Source organism: Dipteris shenzhenensis, chromosome 25, assembly GCF_047967505.1.
Source record: "Dipteris shenzhenensis isolate YYH24624 ecotype China chromosome 25, Dip_SZ_1.0, whole genome shotgun sequence".
Classification (NCBI taxonomy): Eukaryota; Viridiplantae; Streptophyta; class Polypodiopsida; order Gleicheniales; family Dipteridaceae; genus Dipteris; species Dipteris shenzhenensis.
In genome coordinates this window covers 6628808-6644568 of record NC_141620.1, presented here as the reverse complement: position 1 = coordinate 6644568, position 15761 = coordinate 6628808, and the positions used below count along the sequence as shown (strand labels likewise).

At 48.7% G+C, this 15761-nt stretch overlaps 1 protein-coding gene across 4 annotated transcripts in view; it reads right to left on the bottom strand.

Moving 5' to 3' along the window:
• Window positions 1-15761, bottom strand: part of FTSH12 (FTSH protease 12) — a 127914-nt gene that overhangs the window by 96803 nt on the left and 15350 nt on the right. For all 4 annotated transcript variants that reach the window (XR_015543424.1, XR_015543425.1, XM_087396384.1 and 1 more), the window contains exon 2: window positions 1129-1304. Coding sequence is in view for 2 of the 4 variants with exons in the window: in XM_087396384.1 (XP_087252510.1) it covers window positions 1129-1304 (176 nt within the window). In the remaining 2 variants the exon portion in view is untranslated. The remainder of the gene's footprint in view (window positions 1-1128; window positions 1305-15761) is intronic.

Below are 15761 nucleotides of genomic sequence, written 5' to 3'. Positions count from 1 at the left end.
TTGCAACACACACCTATGATGCCACGACCCCAAGCGGCTGCTTCAATCAGCCGCCTATGTCCTCTAGCTCTACACTGGTGGCCAACCCTGCTGGCTGTCCTAGCCTTGGGCAGACTGCCCCAACCTACTGCTGCAACATGGCATGGGAAAGCACCCCCAAATTGCTGCCCAGATCTGCTGCCTAGAACCTCACTAGACAGCGCAAATTGCCTTGAAAGGCTGCTCTAATGCACCTTTGAGACCCTTGGTTGCTGTCCCAAACAGCTGTGAAACAGACAGGTTGCTTGTGGTTGAGGTAGCCGACCCTGTGTACGCGCACGAGATGTGGAGTCAACACAAAACAACCGCCTCCCAAGGGCTGCTTCACAGCACCTATAGGTAACAGCTACAGAGCACACAGCAGCAGCGGATGAACAGCCCCTTAAACGCGTCAAAGCCTTAACAAAGTGCACCTCAATTCTGCCCTCCCTTGGTCCTTGGCCGACCTAATCATCTGATACCATGTGAGAGTGGAGCAGTGCGGAAGCATACATCAGAGAGAGAAAGAGTTAATTGACACATGTGTGCAACTATATATACAGCAGGGGAAACAACCAAACAAGGAGGAGAGAAATGCTGCAAAAGATGTGTACAGCAATGGAGGGGGCAGGGCCATTTAATAGGCCTGCCAAGTGGCCAACCAGGGTCAGTCACCCTACCAGGCCTGGTCGGTTGTCCGGACCTGCAGGTCGGTTGACCCAACCAGAGTTTAGGCCCTGCAATGGCCTAGCCATGTCACCCTACAACCTGGCCCAAGCAGCCCTCCCTACAGCCTTGGAAAAGGCCTCTACCCTTAGGGAAAACTCTCCTGAATAGGGTGGGCACACCACAAATCAGCCCTCACTCACAATGAGATGCAATTAACTCCAATAACATACTCATAAACATTGAGATTGCTTCACGAAAATAATTTGGAGTGCAATTCTGACCTAAATGCCTCAAACACATCAACTTAAAAGAGCCTGCACCGAATATAGCAGCATGCCAACAATATACATATAACGCCAAAGCAATTTCACTATATGCTGCTTACAATTAAAAATGCCGAAAGTTCTCGTTGAGAGAGAATATCAAGGAACAAACACCGACCTTCTCAAATTGTGGGAGGTGGGATTAGGTATTGCCGCCTCCAAATAAGTGTTTGCCAATTGCTTGACAATCCGAGGTTTAACAAAGGCAACATGCAATCCCCGGAGAAAAGCTGCGAAAACTATGACATACATTACTATGGCTCCAATCCGTTGAGCATCAAATCGCCTCATGTCCTTTAAAACAAAAAATCGAGGGTTAAGACTTGAAAGGAAACCTCCCTCCCTCTCCCTCTCTCTATTTCTCTGTGCAAGATTGCATGCCTACTAAATCAATATTCTCTTCATTTCTCTTGACTCTCTTATATAATTTACTTAAATGTCTATATCTTTGCATGTCAACATCTTCTCTGCATCTCATTGCCTTTCGTGTGTGCAGGTATGTCCAAAAAACTAAATCGCCTCTCTTAGCAAACAATATAGAGCAATGAAAGGGATAGTAGCTCTCTCTCTCTCTCTCTCTCTCTCTCTCTCTCTCTCTCTCTCTCTCTCTCTCACAGATGACGATGAACCCAGAGCCACTCGTATCTTATAGTCTAAAAGGTCATGCTATCATTACGCTTAACTTACGGGACCTACGAGTCAAGCTTCTCCAACAATCCTACAAGCTGAAAGGAACTAAGATATGGATAGCTGAAGAACTTACATGAGATCAATTGAAAAATAAGGCAGCGGAATTAGCTAAGGTCAAGGCTGCAAGGAATGATGGAAAATGGACAGTGTACTGTGAGGGCGTAGCACTCGTTAAAGAGTTTAAATCCAAGCCAAAAGACTCTCAGTCTGAAACTGATGTATGGCCGATTGTGTTTCTTTCCAAGTCATAATGTAGGTACTCTAAATAAATGGAGCTGCTTTATGCACTCTCTGGGAGCTACCCTCCCTAAGTTGATGTACTAATTGGTTTTCATGTTGTCCCATAGACTTCTTGGTCTTCCGTGGACGTTAATACTCTCTCTCTCTCTCTCTCTCTCTCTCTCTCTCTCTCTATATATATATATATTGGTGCTCTCCCGTTATTGGTGCAGCCCTCCCCGTCGCTGCTCGTTGCCCACCTACCCATCGCTGCCCATCAATGATCACGTTGTTGCTCACCCGTCGCCGTCCCATGGTCCCATTGCTGCTCACCCATTGACATCCCGTCACCAAATCCGTGTTGCCATCCCATCGCCATCCCGTTGCTATCCGTCACCATCCCGTCGTTATGCGTCGTAGGCCTTACGCCAAGGCTAAGCAACAAGCTCATGTAAGCCCACAGGTCACGGACCTACGCAAGGCTCACATCAAGGTATCATGACCCTAGCCATACGCAACAGCTCACGTCAAGCCACGAGTTCACGAAAAGGATTGATCAGGGGTACACGTGAGGGCTCACACCAGGGTATCGCGACCTCCGCCACAGTGTCACGCCAACCACGGGCTAACGTCAGGAATCGATCAGGGTTCACATCAGGACTCCCGTTCAAGAATCACATCAGGGATTATACTAGCTCACGTCAGGGCACACAGACCCTCCCCTACAATTCACACAGGCACACAATTCATGGGACACTAGCCAGGGCACACCGGCCCTTCACACTTTCCAAGGCCACCATGGACCGGTATAGGGCGGCTGCTGCTGTTGCGGAGCAGCTATCTGCTCACACCAACCCTCTTGGCACATAGCCCCGGCATCACCTAGCCCCTAGACGCCTGCAAGAATAGGGCCGGGGGGGGTGTTCTCAGCCCCCACCTAGCCCACAGGCTATTGGGGCCTTCCAAGCACTTCGCCATCCAGCCTCACACCGCCTCTAGCTCCCGGACCTACAAGAAAATAGAAAACAGCAAAGAATCAAATCTTCGAACCAAGATACCTCTCTCTGAAGACCCCCCCTGGTACCCAAGACCTAATAGCAAGCAAGCATACTAACAATGTGAAGGGAAAACAGCATGGAACACATTGGAAACAGAGGAAAATAGAGGACAGCACATAGCTCTTCATTTCGGCACTATTTCTGCAAACAAACAGGCAGCAGACAGTGAGATTGCAAAAAAATGCCTACACGCAGCTGTGTTGAAGGTAAATGGGGGAAACGGAGAAAAAAATTCCCAACAGAGGGTACGCACAGCGGAAGACTTATAGTAATTCCCAAGAGCTCACACAGTGTGAGTGTGGGGTGTGGAATCACAAACTTCTTTGCTTAATGTGCATCACATAGACTAGATGTACAGACTCATCAATAGACAATGAACCAGCCAGATAGAGAAACCACCAAAAATATATTTCTGTCCAAAACTATGGACACAATACAAAAGATATAGATCCAGAGTCCCACCAATGGTGTGGTCCTCTGATCTTACCACAAGGTCCTTCTCCTATCAGCCAGTTATCTCTAGACTCGAGTCCGCGTGCTCCACCTCGAGCTTCTGTAGACTATCCGTCCATATCCCTTCCACCTTGCTGTCTTTGCACCAGCCTAGGTGGGCAGCTCTCTCAGCTCTTAGTCTGCAGCTCCTTGTGCTCCCTTCACCTCCTGAACATAGGCCCAAGGGAAGCTCCTTTGCTGCTCCTATCTGCTGGCTGTTTTCTGCTGCAAGTGATGATGATCTCAGCACCTTGCTGCCCTAGAAGAATGCCAAGGTCCAGCCCTTCCTGGCTAAGTCTGCAGCCCTTGTTGCACTCTCTCACCTCCTGTAGATAGGCCCAGAGAGTAGGCTTCCTGCTGCTCCTTTCTGCCCTAGAACTGCTGGCTATGCTGGATGTATTGTGAGGCATCAAGCCTCTCCTTTTATAGACCTAGAGGCCTGTCAAAAAACCGACCAGCCTGCCCTAATCTGGCCGACCAGACTGTGGCTGGTCCACCCTTTAAGGGCTCACAACCCGGGGCTTTTGGCCCCACACTTCTAGGGCCTTTGGCCCTCCAATCTAGGCAAGGGCCCAGCCCTATATATTCAGGGTCCAGCCCCACCAAACCTGCTGCAAACAGTGCGCCTCCATGTCCTAGATCCATCGCAATCTGTCCCAAACTATCTTGCCTCTGCTCCAGGCTTGTTCCAGCTCTAGGGCTCTTGCCCAAGCTCCGTACATGTCCCTGAAACCAGCCGTACAGCAGGCGTCTGTAATGCGTACAGATCTGCCATGCTTCTGCACTATTCTGACCCTCTGATCTGCTCATAACAGCTCTAAATGTGCTGCCCACATGACAGCCAAGATGCTCTCCATGTGGCAGCCCCATCTTATCACTCAATCTCTTCTAACTCTTGTCCACATGGCATCCAATTGTTGGGGTAAAGGCACATTGCCAACCCTTCATTAAAAGATAGGACACCTATGACTGTCTTAAGAAAGTCATAGGATAAACCTAATCCTAATAAAACACACAACTGAGTTTGTGGTGTGGCTCATCATTTTTTTCACACCCGCACTTGAGTGTCTCTCACTCTCACTCTCTTGCTCTTCTTCCCCCTTCACTCCCTTTCAACTGGTATCAGAGCCATTCCCTTCACTCCCTAGCCTACCCACCCCCTTCCGTACGGACGTACGGACAGCGCCGTACGACCGTACGTCATCCGTACAGTCGTACGGACGGACTTCGAGCGGGCGCGGGCTGTGGCGTGGGCACGGGAGCAGCGCGGACGCGAGCGCGGGTACGGCGGCGCAGCAGATCTTGGCGCAGGGCGGCGGCGCATTTCGCACGCAGGGCGGCGGCGCATTTCCAAGCTAGGGCGCGAGCATCGTTTTGGCACGGGCCCTTGCCTTGTCCAGCAGCTACTAGCTGCTCTTCTGTGCAAGAGCAGCCTGTGCACAGCATCAGGCTGCGCGAAACCAGAGCGCGCAGCGCGCGCTCAGGTACGGTTATCCGTACCTGTTGTACGGATTCCGTACAGAAGTCGTACTGCCGTACGGATCTCCACATCGCAGGTACAGGGAGTTGTTTTTTCGATTTTTGTGCAGCAGGGAGGTACATTATTTCGGTTTTTCGGGATCTGTGTCCGAAGAATTTTTTTTTTTGATCTGGCTGTTGTACAAGTACAGCAAGTACGAAAGTACAAAAGGCATTTTTTGTTTGGGGAAGAAAGAGAGTTGAAACAGCATTCTGCTCTTCATTCCTCTTGATTCAGGGTCATTTTTCAGTTCACAAAACTGTCTTATCTTGAAAGTACAGCACGTACTTTCATTCATCTCGTGCTTGAGGTGAAGGAACCACAGTGTGTGGTTGATTGCACAGTTATTCTGTTCTGGGAATGTAATGCCTTGATTTTGCAAGAGGACATATGCTTTTACTGGGTTTGAATCTCAGTTTACAGGTGAGCAGATCATAGGGCTTTTGCCCGGAAGGTGATGCATTGTATGCCTTGAGGCAGTGTGGTGCCAGAGAGCACACATTTGTCTTGATTTCCGCAGTGTCGAGGTGACATTTTCTTGCAGGTCACATTTCTTGTGCCACACTCAGAGAACCTCAGTTGAGCCACGCTTGGCCAGGGCGCATCGAGTTTACTCGGTCCCTAACTGTCCATCGTTGACAGTGCTCAAAAGGTTCCTCATTGAGTGTTTGTACGTTGGGATCTGTGTATGTCATTTTCTACACAGGGCAGTATATGCATTACATTGGTGGATGATTTTGTCAGAGAGATTTTCATATTGCATGCTACCTCAGTGTTGAGGTGTTCTTCACTTGATTCAGGTGTCAGATCAAGGGGCTTTTGCCCAGACTTTGTTTGACAGCACTTGGGTTACCGACAGAGATCTTCAGATGCATTTTCTCCCCTTGGTATAAGGGTGATGCTTGGGATTTATCCCATTTACTGTTGCAGGTTATGTGACAGGCTGAAGTGTCATTTTTTTTTGGGTGATTGCCAAGTGGTTTATGCATATTAACTCAGTGCAATACCTCATCTGAGGTGGGAGAAGTGATCAGTACAGACAGTACAGCAGATTTTTCAGACAGTACAGCAGGGTTTACAGCAGTGTTTGTGCTTTGTCAGATGATTATGCACTGTTAAGCACTTGTTGAGCAGCTGCAGCAGTCTGAAATTACTGTTTTTATGCCTCTTTTCGAGCACGGTACAGTGTGTCAGAAGGTACAGTATTTGCAGTGTCATTTACTGTTTTGCTGCAGATTTTCCTTACAGTAAAAAAAAAAACAGCACCATTGAGAGTGCTTCTGGCTCTTGAATAGAGCAGGTTTTTCTGAGAAATCAGAATTTTTATTCAGTTCTTGTTTACTTCCAGGGAGTCAGGTACTTTCCTCATCTGATATGGCATCAGGGGGAAGTGATTCTTCAATTCTAAACATAAAGAAACTGGAAGGAGCACACAACTATGCATTATGGGCAGAACAGTGCTTGAATGTACTTCTGTTAAAGAAGATTGCTAAGCCCATAAGGGTGAAGGGTGTAAAGCCATCTGACATGGCAGCTGATGACTGGGAAGAGCTTGATTTGTCCGCAAGGGCAGCTATCATGCTCACTATTTCAGACACTCTTGTGTTCAATGTTCAGGCTGAAAAGACCTCATATGGTCTATGGCAAAGACTAGAAGAATTGTATGCCCAAAAGAGCTCAGCCAGTAAGGTTTATTGGCTGAAGAAGCTGGTTGATCTTCGCATGAAGGAAGGTACAGCTATGACCTCACACTTGAGTGAGTTCAATGCCATCTTTACACAGCTGATTGCACAGGGGTTGAACCTTGATGAGGAGTTCAAGGCTACTTTCTTGCTGTGTACCCTCCCCGAGAGTTGGGACACTTTCAAGACCACCCTGTCAAACTCGAATGCCACTCTTATTTATGCTGATGTAGAGAGCTCTCTCCTTATGGAGGAGATGAGCAGGAAGAATAATGCGGGCAGCAAGTCTTCAAATGCTTTGCAGGTACAGGACAGAGGCAGGACTCAGCAGAAGGGGAGATCTGCTAGTAAGTCCAAATCCCGCAGTCAGTCCCGTGGCAAAAAGGACATTGAATGCTTTTATTGTGGCAAGAAGGGACATGTGAAGTCTAAGTGCTTCAAGTTCATACGGGATCAGAAAGCCAAGAAGGCTGAAACAAAGGATGCAGGAAATGCAAGCAAAGGCAAAGGCAAGGCCAAGGCAGAGGACTTGGATGCAGTGAATGTTGCAGCAGAGGACAGTGACAGTGACATACATGATGTTTTATGCTCTTCTGCTGTAATAGCACATGCTTTGGTTATTGATGGCCATGACATGCACACCTGGCTCTTGGATTCAGGTGCCTCTTTTCATGTTACTCCTCATAGGGAGTGGTTTACTTCCTACACAGGTACTCATGGAGTTGTTCATCTTGGGAACAACTATGCATGTCAGATTGCAGGGATTGGCAGTATACAGATAGTATTTCCTGATGGACGGTCATTTATGCTTGATGGTGTTCGCCATGTGCCGCAAATCAAGAAAAATCTGATTAGCACTGGCTTATTGGATGACAGTGGTTACCACACCACATTTGGGGATTCCAAATGGGTGATTACTGATGGCCAGACTGTAGTGGCTGAGGGTTTTAAGAGTGATACCTTGTACCCTCTTTATGTTTCCAGTGTGGGTAATCATGTTGTTGCCATAACCGAGCTGCCAAAGGTTTCATTGTGGCATAGCCGGTTGGGACACATGTCTGTTAAAGGAATGCAAGAACTGTCACATTTGGGTTATCTGCCGCCTCTTTCTTTTTCAGATTTGCCTACTTGTGATCATTGTATATTTGGCAAGCATTCTGTGACTCCTCATAAGAGAAGAACTCCCCAGAATAGAGCACCACTTGATCTAGTGCACACTGATTTGTGTGAGATGCCACAGTTATCACTAGGGGGTGCAAAATATTTTATTACTTTCATTGATGATGCCACACGTAAGGTGTGGGTCTATTTCTTGAAACATAAGGGAGATGCCTTAGATGCTTTCAAGAAGTTTGTCGCTCAGGTTGAGAATCGGACAGGACGCAGGCTGAAATGCCTCAGGTCCGATAATGGGGGTGAGTATTTGTCACATGCTTTTGTGCAGTTTTGCCAAGCTAAGGGCATCAAACAGGAACTCACAGCCCCTCATAATGCATCTCAAAATGGTGCAAGTGAGCGGATGAATCGAACTATTCAGGAGAAGGTTCGATGTATGTTGTCTTATGCTGCATTACCCCATGGCTTTTGGGCAGAAGCCGTGCAAACAGCAGTTCACATTATTAACAGGTCGCCAAACAAAGCTTTGGAGTTGAAAGTGCCAGAGGAGGTGTGGTCTGGCAAGCCACCTTCATATAAGCACTTACGTGTATTTGGCTGCGAGTGCTTTGCTCATGTACGCAAAGAACTACGCACCAAACTGGATCCAAAGTCTATCAGATGCATCTTTATGGGTTATGGTGACGAAGGTGAAATGGGGTACAGGTTATGGGATCCCGTTAAACGGAAGATTATACGCAGCAATGATGTCATCTTTAAGGAGGATAGTGTACACAAGGAACCCGTGCAACCTGTGAAATACAGGAGGGTTATTTATGATGATGTTGGACAGCAAAGAATGCCCATTTATATGCAGCAGCAGGCTGCTGCAGATCACCCTGTTCAAGAGGGTATACAGGCTGAAAATCAGCCAGATAATTTTGCCAATGATGCACCACTGGATATGCCAGCAGATGGAGCTGTAGCACAGCCAGATATGGTGGTACAGCCACCTGTCATGCATGAAGAACAGGCTGGACAGCAGCCTAATCCGGAACATTTTGTTAGGAGGAGCTCCCGTGTACAACGGCCTCCTGCCAGGTTTGTTCCAGGAGCCAATAATGTGGCTGATTTTATCATGCTGACAGATTGTGGTGAGCCTTCCAGCTTCAAGGAAGCTATGGGAAGAACCGAGAAAAAGAAGTGGGAGAAAGCCATGCAGTCAGAAATGGACTCCCTACTTCAGAATGATACATGGGACTTGGTGCAGTTACCTGCAGGCAGAAAAGTTTTGCCATGCAAGTGGGTTTACAAAGTCAAAGTGGATTCAAATGCTTTACCGAGGTATAAGGCCAGATTGGTTGCCAAGGGATTTAAGCAGGAGAAGGGCATTGACTTTGATGAGATCTTTTCCCCTGTAGTCAAGATGACTACTTTGAGAGCAGTGTTAGCTCTTGTTGCTCATGACGACATGGATTTATGTCAGATGGATGTGAAGACAGCCTTTCTTCACGGAGATCTCCATGATGAGATCTATATGAGTCAACCAGAGGGATATGCTGTTAAAGGGAAAGAGCAGCTTGTGTGTAAGCTCAAGAGGAGCTTGTATGGACTCAAGCAGGCGCCAAGGGAATGGTACAAGAAGTTTGATGCCTTCATGCAGTCCCAAGGGTATCATCGGTGTGAGACCGATCATTGCTTGTACACCAAACGGGCAAAGGATGGCAGTTTGATGCTACTCATTCTATATGTGGATGACATGCTTATTGCCAGTAAATCTCAGCATGAGATTAGTGCTTTGAAGAAACAACTGCATAAGTCTTTTGATATGAAAGACTTGGGTGATGCAAATCATATTCTTGGCATGCGGATTACTCGTGACAGGTCCAAGGGACTTTTGTTTCTGTCACAAAAGGAGTATATTGACAAAGTACTGCAGAGGTTTAAAATGGAGGGGGGGAAGTCTATTAGTACCCCGTTGCCTCCACATTTAAAACTCAGCAGTAAGGACAGCCCCAGATCAGATGATGATAAGGCTGAAATGGCCAAGGTTCCGTATGCATCTGCAGTTGGATCTTTGATGTATGCCATGGTTGCCACTCGTCCGGATATTGCTTTTGCGGTGGGAGTCATCAGCAGGTATATGGCAAATCCAGGCAAGCGGCACTGGGAAGCAGTGAAAGGTGTCTTGAGGTATCTCAAGGGTACCAAAGACTTGTGCATATGCTATGGTAGGCAGGATGCATTGGTGCATGGTTTTACAGATTCAGACTATGCAGGAAATGCAGATAACCGGAAGTCTACTACCGGTTATATTTTCACATTTGCAGGAGGTGCTATATCATGGGTGTCTCGGTTGCAGAAATGCGTTGCACTGTCAACCATAGAAGCTGAATATGTTGCAGCCACTGAGGCCTGCAAGGAAGCAATATGGCTTACTCGGCTTGGACAATACTATCAGTCTTCCACTGTGCGTACCCTCTGTTGGGTAATTTCTAACAGATCCGAGATGGGAAGATGCCTCAAAACCCTTGGTTGGACAACGAGTGTGGAGAGGCAAGAGCCCACCTCACACAGGAGCGGGCTTTGGGTCACCTGACATCACCTTCTTCTGGCGATTGACATGTCGTAAGAGGCGGGCCTTCTTCACACATAGGATGGATAAGATTATCAGATCTTTCCCAAGAGGAGACCCGACCACTAAATGAGGGTTTCTATCGTCCACCTATTCCCATCACTGACCCACTCACTGACCCAGATCTGTGCATACATATGCATGTTCCCTCTATGATGCCCAGATGCAGACATCGCCGGATATGTCCTCTATGCCGAGGCCCACCACTTGTGACCTGTTCATCACCACACAGAACTTACGGGCTACACTTCGTCAACTACACAATCGGAACCCCTAGCAATTGTGCCTTGGGGGTGAATTTTGAGGTCTAGGGCCAAGAGGGGCCCAAAGAACCTTAGGATTGAAGTTGGTCATTGGTGGGGTTTTAAAAAAGGCCCCACTAGAGAAGGCCTAGGGGCAAATGAAAGCCCTTAGGGGCAACCTAAGACATGGGCTACCACGGGGCATGCCCATGCAATCCTTTTTGGAAAGGAAGGCCTTGGAAGGGCCTGGAAAGGAAAATGGCGTGGAGGAGGATGACGGAAAGCAAAGGGGATCTCACGGGAGCCGGCATTGGTAGACGAAAGGACGCTTGGGACCGTACAACGGTACGAAAGTCCTTTGATTAAGGCGTACGGCTGTACACGCCTTTGTAGTCGCTACTAGTACAGAGCTGTTGAAGACATATGACTGTACGGAGCAGTCCGTACAGATGGTACGGACTGTCTGTACGAAAGTTGCACGGCTGGTGATGCCAATGCACGGGATGTACGGTCGGATACTATGTACGGGCGTCCGTACATGATCATTAACTGCAACTGTATGGGCGTTCATTTGGCTGGCTGTACGGAACATAGCAGCAGTTAATGGTAGGGGCTGAACGGAGGGTTCGGGCTGCTTGATGACCATTGGCTATAAGGTGTTGGCTTCGTGGTTGAATGGGCTGTGCAACAGCCACCCATTTGCCTTCGAATATGGGCTGCTGCCAAAGTGGCTGAAGGGAGGTACTTTTCAGCTTGACAGGGCATGTTTTGAGTCCACGAGGGTGTGCATAAAGCTCATGAATGAGCTTGGTTGAGCTCTTGATTGGTGAAAGGGTGCACCCATCTCTTCAAGTGATTGCTCGTGAGCATTGGGCTGGTTTTTGAAGAGACTTGCTTGGCAGGATGGTTTACAATGAATGCTTGCAGAGGTTGTTCGTGCTTTTGAGCATCGTGGGCAATTCAATAATGCTTTCACCAATTGTTTCGGTATTCCAGTGAGTCAATGCACACTTGTGGTTGTTTGGAGAGGTTGCTTGATGGTTACTGGGTTAGAACCCCTAGTAACCACTCCCAAGTTAATGCACGTGTTTGCACTAAGAATGGATGCCTATAGTCACATGGGTGTGAGAGCAGAGCCCCGCATGTTCGTACCATCTGTACGGACTGCTCCGTACAGTCATACACAATGATACACAATGAATGCCTACTGAGAGTAGAAAGAGCATTGAATGCAAGCGGGTTCGAATTCATTGTGTATCCTATTTGCTGGCTTTGGCAGGTAACATGTTCCGTGTGGGAATATGTTTTTGGTTTCTCTAGGAGATGGGCCACATGCAGGCAGTAGTTGCTAGGCAGACAGCACATTTTTGGTACAGCCTCATTGCTGAGTAGGCAGGGGTCGGGAAATCTATGCTTGGAATGGGAAGTATCCCTGGCACCCCGAGAGGGAATGGTATAGGTGTCACTACCATAGTGTTTGTTGTATTGTGATGCTAGATCTCTTATGGGAAACAAGTTATTGTATCACGATATGTGCGACCCATAGGGTGAGAGACTATTGGTCATGGCAGTCCTGGACAAGGGAGAAAGCTTATGCATGCTTTCCTTTTCTGCTTTGAGCGATAGTTGGCTAATCTGGCACTAGTGACAGCTTTAAGGAACTATATGGCCAAGTGTTGTCACTGGTGATAGTTCCGGGCTGTGTGCAAGCTTTCTGGACTAGGGAAGGAGACCTATTGCCAGGAGTGGTGAGAGCAGTGAATAGTAAAGGCTATGCACGGTATGTTGGATGCCCAATGGATGTGGAATGCCCCAGTTGTAAGAAGGAATGTATACTTTTTGTAGCCTGGAATTCTAGGTCTCTCACTTAATTAAAGAACTACCGAAAGGGGCGCCAAGGTTTGGGGCCAATCTGTGTCTTTGTCTTGGTGCAGGGGCTCTCTCTCTCTCTCTCTCTCTCTCTTTCTCTCTCTCTCTCTCTCTGTGTCTCTCTGACACTTCTACAACAAGAGCACCGACGGGAAGGTATGGTACGAGTAATGGCAGCAAGAGAAACAAGGAAATCGGATGTATATAGGGATGGTAGGGTGATCATTCGAGAAAGAGGAGACAAGGAAGATAAGGAAGATAAGGAAGAGAAGGAAGAGAAGGAGGAGGGAAAATTATGACGGTGTCAAGCTCATGGAATGTGTGCACACATCAGGCTGAAAATAGCAGTATGGAATTGCAATGGCACACTATAGTCTAACCCGGGAAGTCTCTTGGAGACATACAATAATAGAGATATGATCTTTACACTAAGACACATAAAAGCCCGAAGAGAGGGCTGCCCACGGTAACACGAGGGAGTTGAGGAGAGAAAGCAGAGTACAAGGCTCCAGGGGGGTGGTTGTCCTTGTCAAATCACACTTGAGACCACTCATATCTGTGATTCGGAGAGAGGAGCATGCACGACACACATGGATACGAGTTCAACGTCCAAACGACACATCTTTGTTGCAATGTGCTACTTCCCCCCAGACAAGTCATCATATGCACGAGAGGTCACTACAGACTGACACAGCCCATCTGAGACGATCCACGATGACATCACGGAGTTCTCCAAACAGGGAGACACCCTCCTACTCGGGGATTTCAATGCACGGACAAGAAAAGGCAGGTAGGCCTGCTTGACTTCACCGATGACAGAGATCCACATATAGTCCCAGAGCTAGATGCAGCAGAGCTTGGATATTGAGGCACTCTACAGATGCCGCACAAGTGGCATGATATGGACGACATCTGCTTGAGTTAGGGGCAGTCCACGACCTGATCATTTATAATAGTCTTTAGAGATGGCCATCATCTGGAGGACTCACTTGCTTCCCACATGGCGGTGGGTCTAGTACAGTAGACTATCTAGTAGGCCCACTAGACTTTGTCTCATGGTGGATACATGAATTTGTCATACCCCCCCCCACTTGGAGCTGACCACTCATACTGGGCCTTCCATATCTCTGCCACTATGCCAGCCACAGGGAGAGCCCCCCTATGCCTACACGCATCCAGATCCACTTTAACCGTGCCCTTGATCCAGTATATGTGAGTCACTTGGCCAGGGAGCTCCCAACTCTACTTGAAGATGATGTAGACCTTGCTAGCGCCTCGACACCCTTGTCTCTATCGTACAGGATGCTATTAACAGATCATTTCCCTCGACCCGACCCATGCGTGTTGGAAAGGTCACCTCCCCATCTGTAAGCCCCCAAATGAGGAGAGCGTGGGGGAGGGAGATCTAGGGCAGAAGATGCCTAGAGGGGGGCTGCCACATGGGCAGCACCTCACAAGAGAAGAAGGCTGCAAAGGACGGAACCTGTGGAAGGAGCAGAAGGCGGGGACAGCAAGCCCTAGATCTGACCTGGCAGGGCACGATGATGTCAGCAGTACGGTTCAGTACAGCGCCGCACACGTGGCTGGAGAAGAGCCTGGCAGAGGGCAGAACCAGCAGCAGCAGGGTGAACAGGTGCTGACATGGCTGGGGCCTAGGGGAGCAGCAAATGGGGCTGCCAGTGGGCAGAGGCATGCCTTATATAGGCTGGGCCCTTGCCTAGATTGGAGGGCCAAAAGCCCTAGAAGTGTGGGCCAAAGGGCCCTAGTTTTTGGAGCCCTTAAAGGGGTGGTTTTGGGGCAGACTGGTCGGCCCAAACAGACCAGCCAGTCGGCCCATTTAGGGCTGGCTGGTCGGTTACTTCAAGGGGCCCTTGGGGCCTATAAAAGCAGAGGCCACATGCCTCATTTCATATCCAGCAGCCAGCATTCCAGGAGGCAGAAAGGAGCAGCAGGAAGCCACCCTCTGGACCTATATCCAGGAGGTGAGAGGGTGGTTGAAGAGCTGCAGACTTAGCCAGGAAGGGGCTGGACCTTGGCTGTCTTCTAGGGCAGCAAGGTGCTGAGATCATCATACCTTCTGGAGCAGCCATTCACAAGCAGGTTTGAGCAGTGGAACAGGGACCTGTGTGCTGCAGACAAAGCTTGGCAGGGGCTGCCCACCTAGGCTGATTCACAGGCAGTAAGGTGGAGAAGAACACACTGGACGGAAAGTCTACAGACGCTCGCGGTGGAGCACGCGGGCTCGAGTCTAGAGATAGCCAGCAGATTGGAGAAGGACCTTGTGGTTAGATCAGACGACCACACCATTGGTGGGACTCTGGATCTATCTATTTTGTATTGTGTCCATAGTTTTGGACGGAAATATATTATTTTGGTGGTTTCTCTATCTGGCTGGTCCATTGTCTATTGATGAGTCTGCACACATCTATTTTATGCACGTAAGTAAAGAAGTTTGTGATTCCACACCCACACCACACTGTGTGAGCTCCTAAGCATTACTATAAGTCTTCCGTTGTGTGTACCCTCTGTTGGGTACATGGTATCAGAGCCCAAGTAGGAGGCTCACACGTGTGGGAGCCTTAAGGCAGTGACCTTGCTGAAGGACGACCCTGATTCAGAAGCTCTTGGGAATCGACTTCCACGACTGGAGGATTGTGCCCTTGTGAGAAGGAGGGTGACTCAGGTTCAGTCACGTGCATTTAAAGTTCGCCGTCCAGGTTATTTGGAGATGTACTTTTGTTGCAGACCTTGCCAAAGGAAGGACGGGTTGAAACAAACCCTCAGAGCATGGTGCCTGGAAGACTCCAGGTTGTTCACTCATTATGAGGGGGACAACTCGAAGATCGTGACCGCTGGTTTGCTCGAGTTTAGAGGCGGGAACGTGACTGAAGGAGGTGGTGCCAAGAGGTGCTACCAAAGATGGACCTGTGTACCAGGATGGTGTGCGGAAGCAGAACCGGACCTGGTGGAGCAGGAGCCATTGGATGAAAAGCCAAGAAAAGATTTTGACATCGAAAAGTTCCAGAGGACTACGACCAGGGAGTTACTGGAGCATCTTCATCGACGTGTTGGCATTGGGCCGAGATGTGTCGGTGAGAGGGGGTGTTGGAAAGGTCACCTCCCCATCTGTAAGCCCCCAAATGAGGAGAGCGTGGGGGAGGGAGACCTAGGGCAGAAGATGCCTAGAGAAGAGAGAGAGGGGGCTGCCACATGGGCAGCACCTCACAAGAGAAGAAGGCTGCAAAGGACG